The sequence below is a fragment of the Hippichthys cyanospilos genome, chromosome 14, assembly GCF_059441005.1.
Source record: "Hippichthys cyanospilos isolate Australia breed blue-spotted pipefish chromosome 14, RoL_Hcya_1.0, whole genome shotgun sequence".
NCBI lineage: Eukaryota > Metazoa > Chordata > Actinopteri > Syngnathiformes > Syngnathidae > Hippichthys > Hippichthys cyanospilos.
Genome location: NC_142382.1, coordinates 2134076 through 2160926, shown reverse-complemented (window position 1 = coordinate 2160926; position 26851 = coordinate 2134076). Strand labels below are relative to the sequence as shown.

Genomic DNA, 26851 nt, shown 5'->3' with positions numbered 1-26851 from the left:
GCAACACTGAACCAAAGATTTTTGGTCACCACATATTAAAATATTGTTTGAAAATGAGCGACATTTTGCAAAGCAAGCATTGATGGGCCAATCGCCCAACTGTAAATATGTTGATAAAAAATAGACAAAGTAAAAACTTTACATAGCCCTTAAATTGGATGAAATTAATATAAAAAATGTTTTGTTTTTTTCATTTGTTCATAAAATACATATTTTGCATGGAACACAAGAAGATGAAAAAAAACTACATAAGTATCCCAATGGCAGGAAAACGCCCCCAAAATACCAATAAATAATCATTTTAAAAATGTGTGTTTACCAAAACAAATATATAAGTAAACAAACAAAAAATAAATATAAAGTACACAGTAAAACAACTTTACATATGCCCTTAAATTGGATGAAATGTATTTAAAAATAAGTTTTTTCCTCCCATTTGTTCATAAATAAATATGTTGCATGTAACACAAGAACAAAAAATAAATAAATACATAAGTATCCAATGGAACAAAAACAACCCCAAAAATACCAATAAATAATACCAATAATGAAATAAATGTATTTGTTTACTTGAGTAAATTTAATTTTATATTATTAATTTATATTAATAATTTTGAGGGGGGGGTTGAGTTTCTTCCCTGTAATATTAAACATGTGTAATTTGCCCCCCAAAAATGTGGACAAGTGACAAAAAATATATATTTTTTTTAAAACGTATTTTAATCAAACATATCCAAATGACATCTTTGGTAATAATCATAAAAATGGCACAAAACTGCAATGTTTATGCATATTGTATATAAAAACACATTTACAATTATGAACATAAATAAGTCTGAACACCCCAAGTTAAAAACAACGTAACAATGTAATCATATAAAAACAATCAACAAGACAATAACGGCTGCGGCACTCCTTCATTGTGCCTTGATTTATTTGATGTCTATTTTAGCAATGAGAACTTTGGCGCAAGCTTTAAAAACTGGAATAAAGCAATTTCTCCAGCATTTTGGAATTTTTTTTTTTTTTTTTTACAAGACATTTTCTTTGTAAATGGAAAAAAAAAAACCTTGCACCCCCTTTTTCACTTCAGAATGTGCTGCAAAATTTATAGTCCTCCTTTTCCTGTTTAATTTCTGCTTTGCCTACTTAAGAATTATATTCTATTATATATTCCATATTCTATTATATTATTGTTGGGGGACCCTCTAAAAAAAAAAAATTATATCAGAGGTGCAGTATCAGGGCGGTTAACTGTTCAGTAGTCACTAAAACAATGTTTTCTTTGGGGGCGCGCTGAACAGCGGCCATTCCCTGCTTTTTGCTTCAACCATTGAAATCGAAAACGTTTTTTTCCAGGGTTGAACTACAATATTGTGATTTTTTTTACCCCTTTAATAAACAATTTGTCTGTTCTAGGGGTAAGCAAAATCATCTGGTATCTTTGGTAAACTAGCATTATTTTTCAAATTTTATTGTGTGTATACATATACACACAAACATATACATATATATATTACATACATATATATATATATATATATATATATATATACATATATATATATACATATACATATACATATATATATATATATATATATATATATATATATATATATATACACACATACACACACACACACATACATACATACGAACGAAAAACAATCCCAACCTTCAAATATATAAAAATAAAGCTGCTCTTAAGGAGATAGTGCTCTTGTTGTGTAGAAAAAAAAGAAAAAAAAATCAGGTGCAAAATGAAGTGTCCGAATGCGTCCGAGGTGAAGCGCGAACGGCCGATCAGGCGGCCAGCGAGTGGGCGAGGTCGGCCACGATGGCCGCTTGCCTGCGCGCTACCGCGCCCAGCAGTTGCGGCGGGAACGACGGCGCGCCCAGGTCCACCTGGACCGCGAGACAGCGGATTTGTCAACATACAAGAATCATTTCCTACGGAAACCATGCGAGCGGGACGCCATATAAATACGAGCGTCGGCGCCGGCGCGGAGGTGCAAACCTGCAGCAGGTAGACGACCCGGGTGGCCTCACGTTGGCCGCGTCCGATTGGCTGCAGGAGCCAGCAGCTGGGCATCATCTGGCCTCGGACCGCGCCGGGCCCGGGACGCGGGAGGGACTCGTCGAAGACGGACTGCATGGCCAGCACGAGGACGTCGCCCTGAGGTTACAAAAAACGTCTTTATTTTCATTGAAACTTGTGAAGTTCATAAAAGCCAAAGCGTGCGCCGACTCCCATCTCACTCTAGCCGCTGTGTGATTGGTTCATTCGGAACGTATATCCACACGGGCATTTTTTGAGGGTGTGCACACTTCCGCAACCACATAAGGTCGGTGTTTATTTCGACATTGGCGGGTTTGGTATTGCAACAATTGATCTTGGTCAAAGTTGACATTTGAAGAAGGGTGCGTAGACCTTGTCTATTCGCAGATGAGGAACCGGCTGGAGACGCACGAACCTGTTTGGACTCGGCGCTGATGCAGCAGAAGTCTCGCGGGCGGCTGAGGTGGCAGCTGGACGCGTCTGTCAAAATATAGACTGAACGCACACATTTTCATGTCAGTTTAGGATGTCATTTACTGCTCTAGCCTCAGAGAAAAAAAAAAAATCAAAGTATCCTACCTAGGTGAGTGCTGCCATCTAGCGGGCGAGTCCAGGCGGTGCGGACGGACGGGTGGTAATCCCGAGCGTTGCCGGGACGGCGAAGGACGGCCCACAGGCGCTCGGGGCTTCCGTCCAGCTCGGCCGCCACCAGGAAGGCGTGCGAGGAAGGGCTCGACGAGGCCCTGTGGAAAGTCCGGACGCCTCGCTCTTCTCCCTGGGGTCTGCGTTCATCAATCAATGGTTGAAGGTGCGCTGGGATAAAAATGGGCTCGAGTGAGGAGGTCACCTCCATCCAGCAGAAGCTTTCCCCTTCAGCAGGTTGCTCAAATCTCCGCAGGACGCCAGTCGGACCTTTGGATTCACAACGTTCATTTCATCAAAAATAAAAGAATCAAAGGTGGATAGAACTGTGAAAAAAATACAGAATATATGCAATATACCAAAAATGTATATGCAATGTTATGACTTAAAGAGGAAAATACGAAATGAATTCATTCGCGTTCATTTTTCATTTTTAGTCTAAAAAAAGTCAACAAGCACATTTTTTTTGGCATTACCTCAGCCAACGCCCGGCCCAGCAGCGTGGCCGTGATGTTCCGACGGCTTGTGGATACGGAGGAGAAGGAGGAGCCGAAGGAGGCGGCGCGACCTCGGGTACGCGACGAGGTCATCGAGGTTTCAAGATGGCCGTCTGAGGAATACAATGGACGCGTCGGCCTCGGTGTGGTGAGCGCAGTGTCGTCAAATTTGGAATTACCGTGAGGGGTGGAGCTTCTCCAGGCAACTTTTTCACCTTCTTCCATGAAAGAGGTGGTCTTCAAAAAACAAAAAAGTCATCAAAGCTTTGGTCATATCTTCAATGATGTGGGATTTTTTCATGAATATCCCACATTATTTTCGTACGGTTCTAAAAATAACATATATATGATTTTGTCTTGAGAAAATAACATTTTATTCACGTCAAAATCAGAACATCTTTATCCTCAAAATAACTTTTGTTTTACTTCCAGATATGACTTGTAGTATGACTCAGAAATATCTTAATTTTATTCTTGAAAAATACATAGTAAAAAAGTGCTTTTTTTAACCTCAAAAATATAACAAAAGATTCCTTAGGTCATATATTTTATTCTAGATAAAAAAAAAAAAGTTTGAGGGAAAAGACACAAAAAAATATTCAGTACTTTTATCCTTGAAATTTGATTTTTATCTCCCAAATATATCAAATTTTAGTCTTGAAAATATACAAACATTATTTGCATGTTATTGTACTTGCATTGTGTGTAGTAGGCTTAAGTGTGTTTCCCTCACATGTCCAGGAATTAGTCTGTGTTGCAGTTGCAGAGCGTTTGCGCTGTTGTAGCCCGACGTGGGTCCAGAAGACAGGCTGAGGCTGGATCCGGTGCACAAGGTGCTGTTGCTGATCCTGGTTCCATGCTTCAAGTCATCCTGATAAGAGTTAAAAAAAAAAAATTAAAAAAATCATTAAATCTCTATTCGATCACTGTTTTAGACACGCGTGTTGGACCTTGGACTCTGGAGGTAGCGCCCGCTGTTGAATCCTTCTCTTCTCTTGCTCCGTCCTCTCGCGTAATCGCTCTCTCGCCTTGGCGATCTCGCTCATGGCTTCCTCCCGAGCGCGGCCGTAATCGCGCAGCATCTGCTCGATATCGGACGGATACGCGCCGTCGCCGCTTGCCGGGTTTTGGATTCTGCCAAAAAGTCATGAGGTTCAGTTTAGCAAAATTATGTTGAATCCAATTTTGTGCAATCCTTCCATCTTTACATCAAAGGAAAAGCACTGAAAGAAGACACCAGGGAGCTGAAATTTCACCCAGATGGTGACAACGTGTCAAAGTTCAACTTTGTTATCGCACGAGCAGGAGTGTCACATTCTGTTTCTATAATACTGCGAGAATAACGTGGAAAAAATGACCCAAAAAAGGTCAAAATACTGCACAAGGTTTAAGATGGGATAAATGGTCAATATGGTACCTGCTGGTTTCTAGCTTGGGCCGTCGGTCGGGAGAAACTGGGGGGCTTCCGGGATGACGTCGGCAGGGGCTCAGGCTTCGAGCGCGACGGCCCGTTTGAGGAAGCTCACCTGTTTTTTGCCGCAAACCCTCCATGCTTAATCGGTGTCTGGGAAGGTATGAAATGTACCTGATAAGTCAAGATCACTACGGTCATACACCCCAAAATAAATACGATCCGTCAGTAGGTGGAATGGTCAAACGGGCAGTAGGTCAATCTGACACTCGCTCAGGTCACAGCAGATTATAAAAATGTACGGCAACCGGACTGGATGATTGGTTTGTGTCAAAAATAATGAGGTCACATGCATATATATATATACTGTAAATATAGTTGGTCAGTAGGATGAAAATCATTCAGATGACACAACTCCAGCTGGATGGCCGGATGGTCAAGTCTGTATGGGAAAATCATGCTATCTAAATATGGGTGGTCTCTTGGAGGGTTGGCCAGATGTTTGGCCGGACGGTTGGTCAACTGGAAAGCCTGTCAATCTACATGATGCCATGATGCTTTGAGTAGATCTCGCCCATCCAAGGAGATCGATTGATTTACTTCCAAATCAGTTTCAAGGTACTACAGAGAACGTGTCGAACTTACCTCTCCTGGATCTGCTCTTTTCCAAGTGTGGACAAGGCACACTTCGCCACGAGTTCCTCGGCGGACCTGGGAGACAGCATCTTGAGCAGCGCGTCGGTCTCTCCGAGGCCGTAGTGCAGCTTGGCCTCGGCGAGCTCCACGGTCAAGGGCGTGACGCTGGCGCCCAGGCCGACGGAAGCCATCACGTGCTCCCTTTCCTGACGCAGACACTCGATCTCTCTCAACCTTCCTTCGGAGTTGGAGGCGTGGCTCTCGGCCACGTCGGAAAAACCGGAGCGTCTGGAGGGCTGTGGATTGATGCCGGACCAGTTGGTGAACTTATTGTGCAAGGGCAGGTCCTCGGGAAGGGTCTCGGTGTCCACTCCTGCGATTGGCTTGGTGTTCACCAGGATGTCGGTGCTGCACTCACTGGGCGTCAGGGATGCGTCTGGGGACGGACCGTAGGCATCGGCGAAAAAAGGGACTCCTTGAGATCTTTGCTGGACTGGTTTGGCGGATTGCGTATCTTTGGATCCGGTGAAAGGAGTGTTGGTTTCCTCCGCTGTGGAAGTAATGAAGTTCTGCAGAGAAAACGGTGACCAGTTGGGACTTTGTGAAGGCTTCCATTTGGAGCGGGGACGGGTATTCCCATCGAGATGAGTATCTCTGTCCACTGGTGAGCTTTGGACGCAATCCTCGGATACTTTAATATCTGAAACACTCATTTCACAGGCCTTCTCGGGCGATTTAACAGAACAAATGCCACGATCAAGTTTGGACGGCGCGCAAGCAGATTTTGTGAAGCTTTTCTTATCTACGTGTCCATTCTGATGTATGTCTTCAAGTTCTCGCTGTTGTCGTACACTCACAGTAATAATAGGGGACGAAGCCCGGTCTGTGACTGTAGTCAGAGGTTTTGACGAATTTTCCGCCCAAGCGATTTGGTTGTCTCGGCATCTGTTTGGTCTCTTGCTGTTTTCAGAGGCAACGGCAAGCTGACAGAGCGACTCAGGCAAGTTTTTCTTTATGGGAGCGGATCTTATTTGGCTTTGGCATCCGGCAGACAGCGTACTGCATTGGAAGACATGAGATGTCCTGTCTTCCTTGTCACCCATTTCAGTCTTGTTTTTGTCTGGCGAAACCACTTCAGCTCCAATCACTCTCAAAGTCACGTTGATCTCCTGTGATTGGGATTTTTGGTGTGCGTCTGTGTTTGTGAGTCTCATCGGTCTGTCCGCCCGAACCTCAAAATCTGAAGCGGTTTGAGTCGAGCAGTTGGCCGATATCGGAATTGATCGAGGACTCAGCCCGTTGACGCGACCTTTCCTCATTCCTTGGACATCTCCCAACAGGTCCGAAGTGCTGTGGATCAGCTTCGAGAGGTGGAGCGACATGTTTTCCATACTAGTCCATGTCAGGAACTCATTCATTAGAACCGGGGTCTTCGGGACATCCGTGTGGCTCCTTTTGTGCCGCTCCCTCCTCCGCAGAAAAGTAGTCGGGACCGGCTCGGTCTGAACGCAATGTTCATTTGTGGCTCTCTGCTTGGCGCTTTGGCTTAACTCTGGGTCGGACGAGAAGTCGAACCCGCTGGACGAAGTGGAGTGAAGTGCCGGTTCAACGCTGCTTAGCGTGCTCGAGAGCCCCTTGTGGGCAACGTACGTGCTCAGATGGGAATTAAATGGCGAGTTTTGCCTGTTTAAGCCATTATCGACGCTACAGCACCTCGCGATACGTTTTTCTGCCACGCTCAAAAGCGAAGATTTGCGGGACAGATCGGCAGCACTGCCGAAGGCGGGGTTCTTGCAGCAGGACCGGTCGCCGTCCTGCCACTGATGAACAAACGGGTTGATATCACTAGATGGGAAATGCATTGGGGATTCCTGAGACTTGACTGCATTTCGTGGGTCATTTGTCCCTCGTGATATTGACTGTGGGGGTAGCGAGAGTCTTTTCCTGCAAAGCGGATCATCTCTTGGTAGATCTATCTCAGAGTTCACTTTAGAAATCTCAGCTTTGGATGGTCCGACATCCGTTTTGCCTTCATATTCAAGTCCTATTTCAGCAGATGATCGTTTGCTAGTGGTTTGATCTTCATCTGAAGACGATGTCTGGAAGGAAGAGGAAGAAACCTGTATTTTTGTGCTCCTGAACCTTTTGGACTTGTTCTTCTTAAGCAAAAGAGATGAATGACACTGTGTGCCAACAGACGCCGTATTAAGGATCTCCTTTCCATCTTTTAAAGCTGCAAAGCTCTCTGGGACCTGCACTTTAGAAGGATTGGTCACACAAGTTCCTTGATGTTCGACTTGAGTTTTGTCAATCTTGCACTGACAGTTGGTGGCGTTGCAATTCCTCTGAGATCGGTCATTCAAGCACGGGTTGCTAGGTTGATCTCGCCCTTTGATTGAAGGTTTACTTCCTAGTGCGCAATCAGTGAAATGATATCCATCAGAGGACGACTTGCAAGTGTTCTGACCGCGGTCAACACTGGATACGCCTTCAACACGACAGTTCCCTTTTGTGATGCAACGCTTTGGCATAGCAGAATCTAAAATCGTCGCCAGACTGAGGTCAAACTGGTTGTTTGGTTGAATTGGGTCGATGGTGCCATTGCCGGAGATGTCCGACGTTTCCTGGATAGTTGGCTTGTTGGGTTTTGTCAACGCAGCAACAGGTTTTACTTCAGTAGCTTCTCCGTCGTCGGTCAATCCTTTCACCAGATCACTCCCGCTACCTTGCGTCAGTTTCTCTATTTGGACGATTGTCTGATTGTCGCAATCAGAGATGAAGCTTCCACTGCCGCTTTTGTGTGTCAGGCTGGTCACGTTGCCGTTGCCGCCATTCAATGACAGTTTTAAGTGCTCTTGGACCACTTTTGAGATTCTCAAATCAATGGCGCTACAAATAGCTTCAGATTGACAGCAACACTTTGTTCCAGGGTGTTCACTTTGACACCCGGCCTCCTTGGTAGTGGCAAATATTTGTTTTGTTGCTGTATGTTCTACTTTGATGTCTCCCAATGAGGCCTCACTCAATTCCAGATGTTTCTTTGCTGTCGGATCAGATATGTTAGCAGTTACAAATCCAAAGTTGTAGTTTTTCACGTCGCATAATTCTTTTGTGTTATCTGACCAAGTATCTCCCTGGTGGTCAACAGATGAAGGGCTTCTTTTTGGAATTTTTAGGCTCCCTACAAAACTCTCCTGTTGCACTTGGTTTCTCTTCCTGGAATTTTTACAAGCCAATTCAGGCTGCAAGCAAAAAGATGTTGCATCAAAATTTTTGGTGTCATTCTGGTCCAAGAATTCCACTGCCAGGAGGGAGCAACCTTTGGTCATCCGTTGGTTAGACAGATCTGACCGCTGGAGTTTAACATCTAGATTGTGTCGTACTTGATCTTCTTGGGAGGAGTTGAAAGAATTTGAGGAGTCTGTCGTCAATTTCTGACTTTGCACAGTAAAGTTTTTTAACATATGCAGTTCCGTTTGACAACCGGACGTACGCAGGTCAGTCGCAACAGATTCTTCAAATTTGTGGGACACAGGTTGAGGATCTGCGATTAAACCCTGGGCCACACTGTCAAACGGTTCTTTCTCTTTATGTGATGTGAGATCCGTGGTTGGTTGGTCATTGAAAATTTTCGTGGTGGATGATAAACCATAAGCTTGATACTGACTCTGGTGTTTGGTGGGGATCACACAGACTGAACTGGAATGTTCACTGTTTTCTTTTTGGAAGGATGGAGAATCTTGCAGGATCCCGGATCTACCTACCACTTCAGGTTTTTCAGGCAAATCCGCTGCGACAGATCCAGGGAGATCTGCTTGACCAGTATTATCTTTTCCATCTCTGAAACTGTCTTTTATTATAATTTCAGGTCTTGATTTAAATGAACCTTGTTGTCTGCAGGCCATCTCTGCAGGGATGACTTTAGAATCTTCGCTGACCATAGCCGTGATCCTTTTGTCACAAGGGGTTTCAGTCACCAAAGAGTATGTTGGAACCAGTTTTTGGCAAGAGCTCGTTATAGCGCAATATTTCTCCACGGCTAGCGAGTCTTTCGACATCTCACTGTCTTCGCTGTCCGCTTCGCTCTGTGTTACCTCCTCACGTTTCAGCTGCTCCCCAAGAGCTCTCACGTAAGCCGAGGATAAAGAATCGAGTGAGAAGATGCTGTCAGAGTCGGAGGCCCCTTCGTGGCATTCCTCTACAACGTGCCATTGACATTTATCCTTCCATCGTTGCTGTCTCTCCACCCACTGGACTGTCTTGTTCATCAGAGCTTCAGTACTGTGCCAACGTCTTGGACTTTTGAATGGACAGCTCTGCTCCAGCTCTTCACAAGAGACGGCTGCTTTAATAGTATTTCCACGCCTCGCGTCAATATCTTCATAGCTTCTGGGAGGCCGGGTGGGTGTCTTCATTACTTTGGGGATACTTGAACTTGATGGGGGTTTTCGTGACACTTTGGGGTCAGCAGAATTACAGGAGGATTTTCTGGGGACACATGTTTGTGTTTGCCTTTTCATATCCATGCAAGGAATCACTGGTAAGTCCGTTTTGGATGCTACATTTTCTTTGCCAAGAGGCTGCACGGAGATACAAACGGGCAACTTGGGGTTAGTTGCTGTGTTCTGGTCTGATCTGTTCTTAAAGGTCAGTTCTCTTTGTGGGAGCAGAGGTTTTCTTTCAGTGCACCGTCTCCATTGCTGTTCCGGGGAACTCTCCTCCTTCTTGGATTTTAGGACTATGTTTTCGGACGATCGCCCTCTTCCTCGGCTGGGCTGATTTAGTCCTGACGGAAGTCCCTCAGAGCAACTCTGGGTCCGTTCCCGGGGGAGGCACTCGTCTGAAACCCACTTCCTACTGCTGATACAGGCAGGAGGTGTGGTGCTCCAAGTTACCTCCGTAGATTTATTTCTCTTGAGGAATTGCCTGTAAAGGGAAAAGAAACTTTCAGCAAAATATTTGTGAGTTCAGAAAATGTTTTGTAAAGCCTGAGGATGCCCACCTGAAGATCGGGGTATGCTGTGGGTACAGTCGTGAAACAAGATCAGCAGAGAGGGACGATCTTCGAGAAACAAACCTAGGTGCGGACCCCTCTTCAGGGCTCTCGGATGTGTCCAGTCCAGAAGGTAGGGCTTTTTCTAGTTGCTGCAATTCCCTCTTTGCTTCCAACAGACGTCTCTTGCGGGCAATTCTCTCCAACTGAAACTGCAGCTTCTTCCGGCGAAGGCGGCTCTCAGCGCGACGCAGGGCGTGATGTTTCAGGAGCTCCTCCTGGACAGCTTTCTTTCTGACTCTGACAACCAGCGATGGGCAAGTCTTTGTGTGTACTTCCTGACTGTCCAACAGATATTTGTTGAGGCGCTCCAGAAGGGGGTCTGGTTGGGACTCCGTTTGAACTCCAAGGTCCTGGGTGACTCTTTGCTCGACGGCTAACAGGTGACGCTTCTCCTGCAGGATCCACTGGTGGACTGTTGGTTGAAGAGTTACGACTACAGTCAGGACTTGTTTAAGAGTTTAACCTATCATATTTCTTGGAAACACAATGTATAATATTCTTACAATAAATGAAACTAATGAATCTTTGACATTAATGTGCTCCAACCAGAAACGTCTAACATGCAATGTCGCTTACTCTCGCTGTGCTGCTGCTGAAGTTGGGCCTGCTCCCTCTCCAACTCGATTTGGGCCCGCCTCTGCTCAGAACCGATCTCCTGGCGCAAGCCCTCCACATATTGCTGTTGCTCATCCAGGCGCCGCCTAGCGGCCGATTCCTCGCCAGGGGACAAAGACGCCGCAGGCAGCTCTTCTTCCTCTTTACTATAAAAGAAACACATGGGCAAAGTCAGATCAAGAAAGTGGTTTGGGTTCATTTTTAGGGGGAGTCTGCATTTACCTGTGCTCAGGAGTCTGAAGGCAATGGTCAGTGTGGGTACCTTCACTTGCCTAAGATGGAGAAAAGTGTAAGAATAAATATATACATAAGTTTACTCTTTTTCTATCTAATTGTATTATAAAGCAGTTATTTAGCAGTGTAAACTTGTTTTATCATGTAAAAAAACTGTGAAAAGAGGCATGCACGACAAGGCACATGATTCATGCAGCTTCAAGAAGAGGGGAGACACTGTGACCTAACTACAGGACGGAACGGTCTGTGGTGGACCGTTATGGGAAAAAAGAAGAAAGCAGCACAGGTTTGAACTGAGAAATGATGGCACACACGTACACACACACAACACTACTGTTTGATGGTTATCACATTGCTGAACCTAGAGGTGGCAATGGAACTGAGGCGTCGCCAATTTGTGTTCAGCTAAACGTACCCTGCGTCTGCGTTCCCGGAGGAGAGCCGCCTCTGCTGGGTGGTTAAAGCGAAATTTATAAATCCCTCCCAAGGTGATCACCGTTCCTGGTAGACAAGAGAGAATCCATTTACTCAATTTTCTCAGCAAAAAATACAGTGGCAGAAAAATTTGCAAAACTGACCTTGCGCCAATCTGCAGGGCTCTGTGATTTCCCGGTCGTTGAGCAAGCAGGCAAAACCTGGCACCGGCCTCAGCGTGACCACGCCGCCGTCGTTTTGGATCTCGCAGCTGGCATCGCCTGGGAGAACTGACAAAACAAGAGTATATCAGTAGAGAGAAATTGGAGATTTTTTCAGCTGAAAAATGTGAACGTGTGAATAGTGGAGCGTTAAAGATGTGAGCTTGTACCTATTTGTGGTTCTTCACATTGGTTTTGGGGCCCAATGCGGGTAATTCCTTCCTGTAATGAAAAAGAGCTCGTTTCATTTCTTATCTCCTGCCCTTTTATTTTCAGAGGGATTAAAAGACTACATGCAGGCTGCCGAGCAGAAACTCAAGAGTCCGAGCCTCTTTTGGAAACAGTCGGCAGACGGGGGAAGGGAAACCTTTTCTTGTGGTAGCAGAACAGAGAAGAAGCAAGAGGAAGAATCTAGCGAGGAAAAAAAAAAAGAAAAAAATATTGGTTAAGAAAGCTAAGAGAAAAAAAATGTTTTGGTGGAAAAGTGAAGAAAAATAAAGGCAGAAAATTTTGCTTGGAGCCCCTTGAATGCGCGGTCTGGCTGCACAACACAGAGACACACTTGTAAATAGACAAGGCCCGCAGGTCCGTACCACAAGGTGATAGAAGACGACGCCGGTGCTGAGGACGTCCCCATCCAGAGCGAGCAGGTGCGGCCGCTGCGAGTGGACGAGGAAGCCTGCTCGGTCCCGGTCGATGTCCACGCTGTACTGCTCCAGCAGTTCCCGTTTGTCCCGCCAACTCTCCGACCAATCCTTGGTCAGCTGCTCCACCTGACAAACCCATCATTCAACTTCACACCTGGTGGCGCTATAGCGCCGCTTACTCCAATACCTTCATCTCGTTTTGCAGCACCATGTCAGAAAGCGTCCCCTCCCTCTCGTCACTCAGGGACGGACTGGGATCGCGCTGCTGTCAAGAGGAAATCAATCAAGATTTGAAAAAACAAAAAAACATAACAAAATGGCTGTTTGGCTTACCATCTCAAAAGAGAGCAACATACTCTTCAGCCTGTCAATCTCTTCTCTCAGCTCTCGGATGAGTCGCACATTGGCGTCCTGCGTCAAAAGTTCAATAACATTTTCATTTCATTTTCTAAGTGCCAAGGTAGTATCGGGTTTGGTACCTCGTTGACCCGGGGCTTGTTGACGATATTTCGGGCGTGGGCGGCGTAGCGCAGGGTGCTGAGGGTCTCGTTGTAGCTGCTGGCGGCGGGCGAGATGGCTGCGAGACAGAATAAATGAGAAGACCTTCAGATATTTCTCCAACACACTCCTACACTCTAATCTCATAGATTTACCCTGTGACATATATACACACACTCACAAATTCTCACCTGGTCACTCCATCTCACATATTAAGGCACTCGCATACCCTCTTTAAGGCACTCTTACTCTCACACGTTCTCAGGAACTCTTACCATCTCACATTCTTTCACTGTCACACATTCTCTCTACGACTTTCAGAAACCGCTACTTGTACACACATTGTCACCCGTTCACAAATTCTCAGTCACTCACTCTCAAGAACTGTCTCACATGTTAAGTCACTCACACAAACATTTACTCTGAGACTCACAAAGGCGCTCTCTCTCTTTCTTTCAAAAACTCTTCCTCTCACACTCTCCGACTCTTAATTCTTATTCTCTCTCTAGACTCTCTTTAAAACTCCTACTCTCACACGTCTTTCACTCTCATACATTATCTCTTCGTCTTTCCCTTCTCTTTTTCTGTCAACATTGACTGATACTCCATCTCTCTCATACCCACTCTCACTCTCTCTTTGGCTCTTCAGTATGTTGGCGAGTTCTTACTGAGAAGAGTCTTTTTCCTTGCATTTGTAATATAGTGCTGATGCAAGTGTCCATTCTTTTGTTTTGACTTGGCCAGGATAAATTTTAAGCTGATTTTTTTTGTATTTTCTCCATATTCATATTTTGAGACACATACTTGCAATCATAATGGTCTTGGAGTTTCCCCCCAGACTATCCTTCAGCAGCCAGGTGAGGACAGAATCTCTGTAGGGGATGAAGCAATGCCTCCTGCCCGCGCTCGCACTTCCCGACAGGAAGCTGCCGTGGCTCCCCGCCGTGCTGCCGTCGCCCTCCGATGCCATGCTGTTGATGCTCTGGCAGCTGCTGGACATCTGCGAGTTCTGGGCTGCGGGCCAAAAGCGGGACCATTAACCCTGGTGGTGTGAAATCTGTGTTTTGCATAACAAAAGTGATCACTAACCCAGGGCTGAAATGACGATGCCCAGCGTGACCAGCGACTTGTTGATGTTGGAGCCTTCGGTTAGTCTGTCTTTGCAGTAGTTGGGATCCGCCCTCTCGCTAAAGGCACAAATTTAATGGCATTATTTAATAACCCCTGGATGTCAATGTATGTAGTTCCAAAGTTTAGCGACCCGCACGTTTTTTTGTTTTGTTTTTCGCTGTTTAACAGGAAAGGTTGAAAATCACCGTTCTATGTAATGGTAATTAATAGGAATCCATTTTTGAATAAATTATGAAAAACGTATCAATTAAAATGGTATTTGCAGACACTAGAGGGCAGCATTGTCTCACCTCCCGGCCAGGTCCACCAAGTTGATCTTGCTGACGGTTTCTGAAGGTCGGTTGTTCTCAAGTGTGGCCTGTGCCCGAAAAGTGCGACGATAATAAAATTCTCCGCTATAAATCGTCTCTATTTCAATTTTCGTTATACCTGCGTGTACTGGATAGTGAAGATGGCGTGTGAGCGGCTGCTGGCGTCGTGATTGTGCGTCGCCGCAGTGATGCGGTTGGCCACGCCCGTCTCCAGAAGCTCCATGGCCTGCTGCCAGTCCGACACCACATGCTGCGATAGATCTGAATAAAAGACCGATGAATGGGGAAAACAGAACATTGATTTTAAGTGGGGGCATGGTGTCTATGGGGGGTTGTGAGGACTTTTAAGATTCCACTAAAATGAAGCTGAAGAACACGTGCGCGACAGATGAGCTGCAGCGACTTCAAACGCAGCACATGGTGCGTTCATGCCGTTCCGTAAAACCCGAGTTAACGGCGCTCACAGGAAATGAGCTCACTTCCTGCGATCACCTGGGATTTCTCTGGCCGCAGACAATGAGTGGATGAGGTTTCAATCTGACTCAAAAAAAAAAAAGTGGTGGAAAATGACTAAGGACAAAAGAAGTCTACTACATTTTAATTTCGTATCATTTAAACAGTCATGCTATTTAACAAGCATTCATTTCTTATTTTTGAACATTTTTTGGTGTATTTTGAGAGGTGACCATACAGTATTATTCACGATTAACTTACAATTAAGCAAACTTGCAATTTCCTGGGGGCCACGCAAACGCCTTATGAAAATGATGATTTTTTTTTTTCCGTTTTACAGAACTTCTTATTCTACCTTCTTAATCAGATGCGCAGACTTGATTCAAAAATGTCGTCGCAAGCAAGTTGGCATGGTTGAGGAAAAAAATAATTTACTGCAGAGTAACAAGATAAAAACACATTTTCAATGTACTGGTATTGGTACGCAGCCATCCATGATTACCACAAAAGCTTTATATGTAAAATCCCACCAAGGAATACAAAAATAAATAAATGCAAATCTGAAAGTGTGCCCATTCTCAGTATGTATCTCGCCTGCTTGAGCGTAGTCGGCAGGTACTTGCTCACCTTGCACGTAGGGCCCCTTCTCAGGATGCTCCCTGACTCTCAGCGATGCTCGCTTCTTCTGCTCTCCGGCGCACAGCAGGTCTCTTACGCGCTCGTTATAGATTTCCAGAAAACTGCATGCACGGGCAAAAAAAATAAAATAAAATAAAATAAAATCAAAAATGAAATACAACCTTACAGATGCCAAATCTGCTACTTCTTGCAAGTCTTATCTAAATATTGTGATGTGTTTTCACAAAATCGGGCTTAAGGAAGACTCAGATGCTAATGTGAATTCTCGTCAAATACGTTTTTGTTTGTTTTAATAAAAGGGTAGCTGACACCCTTGACTAGAGCTTATTTTAATATTAAGTCAATTGAGCACTGTAGTGATGAACTGTATCCACTGGATGGCAGTGTTACTCACATTGGGAAAGAAGGACATCCATACGACACGTACATTACTGTACATACTTGTAATTCTAAGTAAGGAATGGAAATCAATCTTTCATATGATACTACCCATGTTAACAGACACAGAACACAATACAATATTGTGGCAGCCTTGAAGGATGAGTGAAAATGCTAAAAATCGGCTGGGACTCTTTGGGATTGCTTTTTCCGATAACACCGAGCACTGAAAGAGTTAGTATATATTTTCATGGACCGATGATAAACCTTTAAGCGGGTTGCAGAAGTCCCAAAATGGACATCTCTGTTGAAAATGTGTATTTTCTTCAATAATACTAAACTAATCCCGACGACATCTTGTACAGTAATTGCGTGCGGGGCACAAATGAGCATCGAGGCGCGCAAACATCCGAAGACAGGAAAAACGGGTTTATCAAAATTCGGTTTGCCCCTAAGCTTTGCAGTGTTTGGATTACAAGTAAGACGAGAGGACGCAAACGAAGCATTACCTGATCTCCACTCTGCTCGAGTTCTGCCCGTCGGGAAGCGTATCCTGTGAGCGGAACAGGCCCTGTAAGCGCACGACAGATGCAATGGATTTAACGTTGGAAGGAAAAGAAAAGCAGTTTTTAATCAGCTAGCGTACCTGACAGATGCGAGGCGTCAAACCAGCGGAGTCCTGCCGTCACGCACAAGACAGAAATTTGCTTAAGAATTTCAGAGATAATTACAATACGGTCAAGTTATTTTATAGTAAACGGTAGCGTAAGTACAGTAACGTATCAGCTTTATATTCTGCTGAAACAAAGGGGTTCAGTGTTGTCCTCACCGGCGTGCCCATCATGGTGTACGTCTTGCCGGATCCCGTTTGGCCATAAGCAAACAGACACACGTTGTAGCCCTCGGAAGCTCCGGCCAGCACCGTCGCGCCCAAGTCCTGGAACAGCTGACCAACGCATGTAAATATTAAATAGTAGATCAAGTTGTAAGTCAAACTTGAATGAACCAAGGGTTGGAGTCTGAAGTTACATGTTGGTTTTGGTGTTACACGTTGGAGGTTGTATTTGGAGTTTGAGATTGAAGGTTGGGAGTTGGATTTTGAAGTTGGGGTTGTGTTTGGAGTTGGAAATTGGAGCTGGAGAATGGGGTTTGGACTTTGGAGTCTGAAATAGTTGCAGTGTTTGGAGTTTGAAGGTTAGAGGTTGTGTTTGACTCATAACCCAACTTCCAACCTCAAACTCCAAACCCAACTTCAAACTCAAAACCCGATCTCCATCTCCAAACATAATAACTCCAGAGTTTGGAGATTGAACTTGGAGGTTGGGAGTTAAAGTTACTCAATTCACCCAAATTGGCTCCATATAAATGCCACAATTTTCCAATAACCACTGCTGACAAAAGCTTTTTTGAACTCTTTCTATGAGGGCACTAGTGAGCTTATTTTAGGGTGCCCGAGTTTGTTTACAGAGTGTTTCCTCACTCTAAATGGGATCGTGTAAAAACAGGAGTGTCGCTTTCACCAGCACAATGCTTCGGCGGCACCGAGCCCGAAGCCAGGAAGGCATCGTCGCTTCCTGAGAAGCTCGGGCAAGGAGCAGCGAGGTCAGCTAATATTCTGGGTAAACAAAAAGGCAGCCAAGAGCGTGCGCGGGTGAAAAGTAGAGACCGGCCGATGAAAATAAACTCGTGAGAATCCCACTCCAAACAATCAAGTAATGCCTCTTTGTTTTTGCTTCTCACTTTGTCTCAACTTATGTTTTTACAGTGGCACTTCAACTCTCCATCACATAGCTAAAAGATCTGAAACGCTGGGATTACGAACTAAACCTTTTAAGCAAGATACGTTTTTTTGAAGACTAAACCAAAACTCAAAGTCAAGATGAACTGATCGCCAACGATTTTTTTTTCTTTTATTAAGACAAGACCTGACACCCTCAAACAACAAGAGCGATTCCAAAAAAAAATCAAGTTACAATGTCCACGGGTCGTCGGTCCAGTTACGAGCGGTATCCAGATTCTGGGTTTTTCCCACCTTGTGCTCTTTTTGTTTTTACATCCCCAATAAACAAGGTCGGTTACTGATGCGATCTTCTGGCAACACAAGTGATCCATCCAAAGGTAACATAATGTTTGGAATGCATGCATGTGTGTTGGGGTTCGGGTTAGCAACCTGATCCAGACTTTTGGACTTAACGCATTCTACCTTAGAAGCAAAACACAGAGCTGGATCCGCGAGGGGTCTCACCCCCTTCCTGCCGTAAAATCTGGGTGGGTAAGTACACATCGGAGAAGTGGGGAAGAATGTTCTCGAGGTTGCTAGTGAAGATCAAAGGCGGGGATACTTTCAACATAGCGCTCCGTGTGAGAATCTGCACCAGGAGAGTCCAAGTCCTTTCCTACGCCGAGCTTACAAAACAACGGGGTTGGGTTTGGGTTGGAATTGCTTTAAAGGGCTTGCGAAAACCTCTTATGCAAGGTCACATGGTCAATATAAGGAGCGTGTGAATTGGTGTGTTTATACCCAGCCAATACCCAGTGAAGCTATGTCAAAACCGGACCTCTAGGATTCACTGACCAACTAGTTCTGGAGATACGTTCTAAGAAGGCTAAAAAGGTAGTTATTTGTACCCCCCCAAATACTTTCAAGTAGACTAAAGGAGTATCCAAAAATAGCTGGTACTGAAAGAATTAATAATAGACATAATATTAATCAGCTAAATAATTCGCTGACCCGAAACATGACTTGCGAGGACATCAGCTCGTCGAAATTGAATAAACAAGAGCAAAAAGTCATTCTTTTTCATGTAAATGTGTTTTCTGTAAGGCAACTCCTGCTCAATAAAAGCACTCGGGACCACCAAAGGTTAACTGCTTTCTGCCCCTCAACTCAGAAGAATCTTAAATGCGAAGACAAAAAAGCAGTCTGGGCCCCCCTACCCGGTTTTGTCTTCGTCCTTCCCGTTCTCCTCCCTCTCAAACTGTGAATCAGTTAAGTAGTTCAACTTGTTAAGACGACTCTATCAAAGGCCAGATTTTCTCAATTATAAAGCCGGGACACTGCAATTTCGCTGAAAATATATCACGCAATAAAGACTCTTCGAGAACTATTCATAACAGATGTAATCGCTAGGCAAATCTCAAAATGTTCAATTAGGACAGGGCGGTTGAATTTGCGTCTTGTGGACGCACGATGATATTAAAGTGAGCGTCCCTGAAAAAAATGATGCGTCTGGGATGCAGGGACGCAGGCAAACAAGAGCACTGCTTAACAGTTGACTATGTTAGAAAACTAAATGTCAGTAAAAATGGAACTTTAATGTCTATAAACGTCAGTGACGGCAACTCTCAGATTTCTGCGGTCTTCCTGAATGCAGATTCTCCTTTTACTTTGGAAAATACATTTTTTCATATTTTCTGACATGCTGCAGTCCTGTTTTTCAATGAAATCATGGAAATGAGAATGATTATTTGCTTCATCAATCAATCAACAAAACCATCAAGAATGAAAATGATCACTAGCTGCAGCCCTTAAAAAATTCACAATATGAACAATGTGTTTTTGCACGGAGAAAAGTGCAAAAAAGAGGAGTATCACTTTTCTCACAAACAATTTAAACAGCTGCAAGAAGAAGAAAAAAAAAAGTTCTCGTGTTGGCGTCCCGCGCTCTGCAAGTGGTTTCCCCAAACGCAACAGCTGAGTCAAAATTGAAAACATCGGTCATGTCCTACATGCGTATGCGTGTGTGCGGGAACCAGAGAAAACGATTTCTGGAGTTAAAGGGGCAAAAATATGCGGAACTCGGCTTGAACAATGCTTTCGTGTGTCTCACTGGGGACTGGATTTGTAGGTCAAATTAGCATGGCGGCGGAGGGGCGGGACCGCATACTGTAGCGTGTGCTTTTCATTAAATGGCCGACAGAAGAAGCGCAGAGGAAAAAAAAGAAGAAGAAGAATTACAAGTAGGAGGAATTTCCCTTTTTAGCGGGAAGCAAATGACCAGTCAGGCTGATGGGAGCTTTTAATTTGGTGACTGGTTGTGTAGTACATCCTAGTCCAACTAAAATTGCTTTCGGAGAGGAAGAATTAAGCGGATGAATCAATCTGTTTTGATGTAACTCAGAAGGAGGCCATTTTTGGACCGCCCGCTAATGTCGACTGAAAATGACGTGACACTCCCTTCGGGCTTGCATTGCGAAGGTCTACAAGCCCAACCCAAAAAACAGGGGAGCTATGACTTTCGCAATTTGAGGCATTTGAAGAATTCTAATTAGGTGAGAGTGTTCCCTCATTTAAGGTTAGGTCACGAAAACACACAAATAGGTAAAGTCAATGAAGTAGAGGTTCATTTATTGTATTTTATTCCATTTATATATATTCCATTTATTGTATTTTATTCCATTTATATATATTCCATTTATTGTATTTTATTCCATTTTTATATATATATATATATATATATATATATACACTGTATGTGTGTTTGTACAATGACTAATTGTGATCAATTATGATTGTTATGCTGCTTTATGATCTGCCAAAAGACAAAAATACATCAGACAGATTAATTACTCGCTTGTAAATTCCTACAATGAAATTGCACGCAAATCATCCGTGCGCCAACATGGCCTACATATCTCAACTCTTGCTGTGTGTGTGTGTGTGTGTGTGTGTGTGTGTGTATGTGAGTGTGTGTGTGTGCAAAGAACTCTTCCTGTAAACAGAGCAACTATTCTTTCACTGACACACAGACCTACAAACTGTGAGAATCAAATCCAAGGAGGAGGAGGAGGGAGAAGAAGAAAAAAAAAAACGAAAAGCGCATTGTGTGCTTTGAGCCAAATCTCCAACAGGAATGACGTCGTTCCCGCTCTGTGCAAACTCGTAATTTTGAGCTTCTCTGTGCAGGCTGCTGTTTTACTAGCCTCAAAAACACGTGAAAAGATTTGAAAAAATACATATAAAGGATTGATTTAAAATGACGTCTTTGGGATTGAACAAGTTACTCATTTCTCATGTACAATTAATACATTCAAAAACACACATTTTCACTTGCTGTTGATTGAAAATGACAATGTGCAGAAGAACGCATCAATTGAGCTTGTAAATGTCACATGACCAACAGGTGAGCCATGATTGGGCATTACCCAAACCTTGCGCACAGGCGATGTCATTTTCAGTTGACAGCAAGTAGAAGAGAATATTTTTAAATATATCGAATGTATGTGAAAAATAGTTTAGTTGTCAAATTAAACATAAAAAAAGTATTAATTTTTTACTGCTCAAAAAGATTAAAAAAAAAGTGTTATCCCTTTAAACAAGTTTTGCATAAACTATGGATGTTAAGGTTATGTTAAAACTGGTTTTAAATCAGTATTCATTATTTCTGTCTGAATATTTTCCACGGGATTTTTTTTTCTAAACAATGCAACATTTGAATACATGTTTGTATTGTTTCTTTTTCCCCTCACAGAGATAAACAACATAACTTTTTCAGTTTCCTTTTTTTTCCCCCAGCCAACCACATGTGCGCCCCTAAGTGCAGCTTAACGCTCCAGAATTGGATGGCGCCGCCCACGCGGTTCTGTTGTAAAGCGTGCAGAGGCACTGGCGGGCTTCGCTCGGCTATCCCGAGGGGTCGCCGCTCGGGCGTGGTGGGAAACGGTCGCGCGGAGTGGAAAAGCACCAGTTCAAATCTACTTTGGCTCACTTAACAAGCGCAAACTCCCTCTTCCGTTATCGTGGTCTCACGGGATGGGGGGGGGGGGGCCTATTTTGAGATGATTTCAAGATAAAGGACAAACAAAAAAAAAAAAATGCTACATCAAAGAATACCCCCAAAATAAGCGCAAAATAAATTTAAAAAAAATGTTGTGTATGATTCAGATTTCCCACATTGTGAGCGGTCAGTGAACGCAGCGCAAAGGTGAATGCACTCGAAGCAGTTTATCCTTCTCCCGACGCAGCGCGAGTTCATTTTGCCATAAATACCCAAAGTTGTGCAGCATCCGTGTTCCACCAAGTTTATGATTGTGTTTATGCCAAAAGAACGCAATGAATAAACGAGTCAAATGGAATACATTTTGCTGTTACCTAAGTGGTGCAGTCTTGATTGAATCGGCTGGAGACATCATAACTTTAACACGATCATCTCCGTTTTAGTAATATTCTTGTGTCTGAACTTGGATAGACTCGGATGTTGGTTCAGTCCGCTCGCTTCTGTTATTGAAATGATGCCGCAACAACCTCGGCTAACGCGAGCTGATGTTAGCTGAAACAAGCACTGGCCGACGTCCACCCGTTACAGCACAAAGTGCCTCTTCTATCATATATATTACGGTATTTTGTGTTGTATCTGTATATTATTTTGAAGGAATGTTTACCCAGCAAAAACACCCCCCGCAAGAAAACTGTCAAGCATTGACCATGGGCCGCATGGTGATAAAAAGGTTGAGGACCACTAGCCTACAATGTAGTCTTTGTCCGACTCAAAAGTGTCAAAATGTTTTGCGTCAGCTGGAACGAGAAGAGGGCGTCTTTGGCAGAAGCGAGCATTCCCGCCGCTGACCCGCGCCGTCCTTTTCGCCCACCGGGGGTCAACGGCGGAATGCCTGCCGCCTGAGACGAGTGTGTCAAACATCTTTCTCAAGTCAACTATGAGAAGAAACAGTCACTTCCTGGAGCATCATCAGCATAATTAGCCAATTAGCGCACTGACATTGTGGGTAAGAGCTCTTGTTTTTGTTTGCGTTACCTCCTCCTGCGAGGCGCCGCGGGGTTCTTCGGGCCTCGGAGACCAGTAGCAGTAGTCGAAGCGGAACTCCAAGAGCTTGTCCCTGGAATCAACGACGTGGTCGCCGCGAGGATCCAGCTGCGGAGCACAAAGCGGGAAGTGGTTCGTGTCCTCAAGAAAAACATGACTCGGGCTTTTGTTTGCGCTGGAAAAATGTTAGCGATTTGTTTTGCAGTCATTAGCGCCGCATGGTGCGCACCTTTCCGCTTACTGTCGGGGAATGAACATTAATGAGCAATGGAAAGACAGGGCAGCAAATCGGTCACTAAGTCGTTAACACACTCCGACTTCAAGTAAGCTTGTTTTTTTCTTTGCCTGCTGTTTTATTGTTCAATGATTACATTTTGGGGATCAAAAAAAAAACATCATTTTTAAGTGAATTAATTCTGGTATTTTTGTAGTAGTATTCTAGTATTTTTTGTAACTAGTATTCTAGTATTTTGAACTTTTTATCGCCAACATTTTTATTATTTGTAGTAGTAATTTGCTATACTTGTTGCAAATATTTGTTTAATATTTTAGTACATTTTTGCATGATTTCTTTGTCTTAAGATTGTGAAATCAGCTAATGTTTTGACACTGACGTTTCGCTTTGAGCAACGTGCCGTTCAGTGCGCTCAAATTGCCATGATGGTCACGTGACTTTCTGAGCGCCTCTCATCTCTGCTCGCAAGCTGTCCTATTTTGCACACGATGCTTCCCTTGAGAAAGTCGGAGAGGCCCCAAGTGGTTGATCGCAGCCCCGTCACATTTGTAACACATCTTTTGCTCCTCCCCCAACCGCAACTTTCCCTCAAACGTAAACAAAGACCACAGCGTACGCACTCGATGAACGCAAAAAGACGAGGACCAATAGGAGGCTTCGGCACGGCCCGCGTGAGCCCGCGGGTCGGTGTCGCGTTACGGTACGACGTCGGCGACGAGGTAATTGCTCCCACATGGCGAGAGTCAGGGAAAAGCAGCCAACGGCTAAGAAAAGAAGCCTGGTGTCCACATCAAACGGAGCTAAAAGGCTTACTAGAGCCGTTTTAATGGACCCCATCCGAGACATGTTCATGGAACGGAACAATTTGGATTAGGTCCAAAATGTCCAGGAAAAGAACAAAAACTGCTAACCGAGTTGAATTTCTACTCAACTCTCAAGACCTTGTCTTAGTCAACGTTGAAAAGATCAACTCTTTGTCTTTGGCTTGTTCAATGCAATGACGATATGTCATGTAATATTTTCCACTTTTTTTTAATATTATGCCAAATATAATAATATTATAATAATAATATTATTCTGTGTAATTCTGTCTTCAAATTTATAAAATATATTTTTTTTTTATTTCGGAACATATACAGTAATTAGAATATTTGACTTTTTGCCTTCAGATTTATATTAAAAAATATTTTAGAACGTATAAAGTATTGATATTTCACTAATATTGGTATATTTTCTCTCAATATTTGTCTAGTGTTTTAAATTAATATTTGTTTTGATTGACGTAATTATGTGCCAAATATTGGGTATTATTACCATTTTTTTCTTAACATTTATTATTTGACCTTTCCTCCACCACACTATTACTATGATTAAACAGATTTGGGATGTAAACACCAACCTTGACATTTTGGATCCTCACAAACTTGTCCTCCACCTGTACTGCCAGCCTCCCTCCATCTGCACTTTCCCTGTGGGGGGAGAAAGAGACATGCTGCAATTATTATTGGGTTAAAATGATAAATCTGCAGAATTTATCAGCATTATTTGAATGGCCAATGTTCTGTTCATTCTGGCGAGCCCCACTTGACCACCTGGGGCCAGTATGTGACAAACGGACACATGTAATGTTCAGTGAGACAAGCTCCTCCAACTCATCAGTACGGCACTAATATTTGTCATTCTTCGAAGAGGAAAAAAAAAAGGGCAAAATTGTTTGCGTTGTGCTCCTGATGAGATTCAAATGAAAACAAAAGAATAACATCCAGTGGGGCCGGCATGACAGTGAGCAGACTGGATTCCATCCAGGCCAGCATCTGTGTGCTTGGATGATCAGAACCAGACCAAAAAAATATCAGGGTCATCTCTCACAGTGCGCTCAATCTGATGCAACAAAAGTGCTCGGCAAGGCAATGCAGTAAAATCACTTACGATAGCGGTGGTTACACAGCTACAGAAATGAGTGACTGATGAACTCAGTTCGACCTTGCGCAAAGTTTTAAATGTCAATGTGAACCTTTCAGGTGGGATGTCCACTTCCAAGCCTTTATGTGAATCTACCGGTCTCTCTGAAAGAAACATGTATTGAAATGCACACACGAAAAAAAGAAGGACAGTGTGTCTCATTTGCATGACAGATGACAAGTAAATTTGTGGAGCCAAAGAGCAGGAAGCGTGCATAAAAGAAACATTGTTTGGAGCTTCAATAGTCTTTGTTAAGGCCTTTTTTTTCATGAATTGGCCAGCTCTTGGCTGTAATATTTCTTACACTAGTGGAACCTCCTGCAGCCCGTGTCCAGCTGAGGGACATTTCAGGACTGGAGAACTTTTTTTTTTTTTTTAACCAGTTGACATATATACAAAAACATTTACAGCATCAAAGGGTAACAAAAAAGTGTTACTATTTAAACTGCTTCTTCATGGAAACATTCTTGCAATATCACACTGTATTTGTTAAACATTTCAATTACGATGAGATTTTGAATAGAAATATTAAAAATAAAATGCTAAAAAAGTTAACTCACTTAAAATATGATATCTTTAACTCAGTCAATCCCAAAGATGAATGTTTATCTTTTTAAAGGGTCCAAAAATATGATTACATTGTAGAACTACTTAAATATATGGGCTGCCTAAAATGCCTGACACTGAATGAGTTCAAAGAAATTCATAGAAGATCAAAGAAAGTTAAATACAGCATACATATTCATTAGAAACCATTTATCAATTAAAAAGAATCAAAAGATGTATATTTCAATAATATAACTTCAAATTGAAAAGGTTTACAAGAAATGAGATTTTAAAATGTTGTGGATGTCACACTAAAGTCAAACTATAAAAAGTTGACTTTTACAAGATTGACAAAAGGGGCAATCTAAAACCATTTGAATTACATATTTAAAAAGACTGACACTTTTTGATAAGCCAAAAATACATCGGTTATAATCCTTTCATTATTTATTTAAGGTTTTATTTTTATTTTGTTTTACTTTTAATTAAAAAACGCAGCTTAATCATGAATTTTAGCAGTTTTTGTACTATTTTTTTAATTTAAAACAATACCGTTTTGTTTTGTAAACAGTTAGCATGAATTAGCATAAGTCATTAGCACTTAACGATAAACAAAACACGTTGCTTGACTGGAAAAACACACAAATAATATTGTGCAAAACTGACAGCGAAATTATATAAATAATTCCAACCTGGGGTACATTTCCATGACAAAAGTATCTTTTGTAACAATTGGGCTTGCCTGAATGAAGTTAGTCGACTTTACCTTGCGTTGAGCGGTCGGACCCGAACCGCCACTTTGACGTTGGCCATGCCGACGGCACCGAGTCAACCCTCGGCCCGAACAGCTCACAAAAACTCCCGCCGCTAGACTCAAAAGGGGCTCTCCATAGCGAGACTCCGGACATGGTTCGACCAAAAAAAAAAAAGTCGCCTCTCATCAAGCCATCTCCCTCGGCGTGGAACTCGGCGTGCTCGTCCCGAATCGACCGACACTTTCAAATGAAGAAGCCCAGCTGTCGAACTTCCTGCTGGGATACAAAAGTCAGAGGTGGGCGGGGCCGCGGCCGGAGCACAAATCTAACACTGTAGGAAGTGTGCGCTTTTTTTTCACACTGTAAAAAATAGTCGCTGACGGACCACTAAGTACTGTACCTACTAAAGTACATAATTGATTGTTTTAAGTATACTAAATATTTAATGTATATATTTTTTGCTTTCGTATCTAAAGCAAATGGCTTTAGTACTTTTAATACCAAAGCTATTACTTAAGCGTTAAAGTGATTACTGAAAATAGAAAAAAAATCAGAGCGCAACTTGCACGTCACATGACGAAAAACAGGTGAGTTGTGATTGGTTGTTACCTGCGGTGATGTCATTTGACCAGTCAGTTTACCGCAACCTGAAAAATGGCGTCTGACTTACTTGGATAAAAATGTGTTAATTTTGCTGCATAATTCATATTCCACAAAAACAATATCAAAATACTGTGTATTTTCGTG

At 43.2% G+C, this 26851-nt stretch overlaps 1 protein-coding gene across 1 annotated transcript; it reads right to left on the bottom strand.

The window, feature by feature from the left end:
- Window positions 1-697: 697 nt before the first annotated feature.
- On the bottom strand, window positions 698-26324 carry stard9 (StAR-related lipid transfer (START) domain containing 9). The gene is made up of 32 exons (XM_088433917.1): window positions 26116-26324; window positions 24241-24310; window positions 22598-22714; window positions 16675-16791; window positions 16492-16524; window positions 16355-16416; window positions 15456-15568; window positions 14494-14636; window positions 14355-14422; window positions 14023-14120; window positions 13738-13947; window positions 12915-13012; window positions 12769-12846; window positions 12623-12700; window positions 12382-12561; window positions 11959-12010; window positions 11732-11857; window positions 11569-11654; window positions 11142-11191; window positions 10881-11065; window positions 10251-10716; window positions 5258-10174; window positions 4619-4765; window positions 4152-4335; window positions 3935-4072; window positions 3381-3438; window positions 3181-3314; window positions 2910-2974; window positions 2642-2844; window positions 2478-2557; window positions 2021-2179; window positions 698-1908 (listed from the first exon to the last, which is right to left on the bottom strand). The coding sequence occupies exons 1-32, from the start codon at window positions 26160-26162 to the stop codon at window positions 1807-1809; spliced, it is 8664 nt and encodes a 2887-aa protein (XP_088290043.1). The 5' UTR covers window positions 26163-26324; the 3' UTR covers window positions 698-1806.
- Between the last annotated feature and the right edge of the window lie 527 nt (window positions 26325-26851).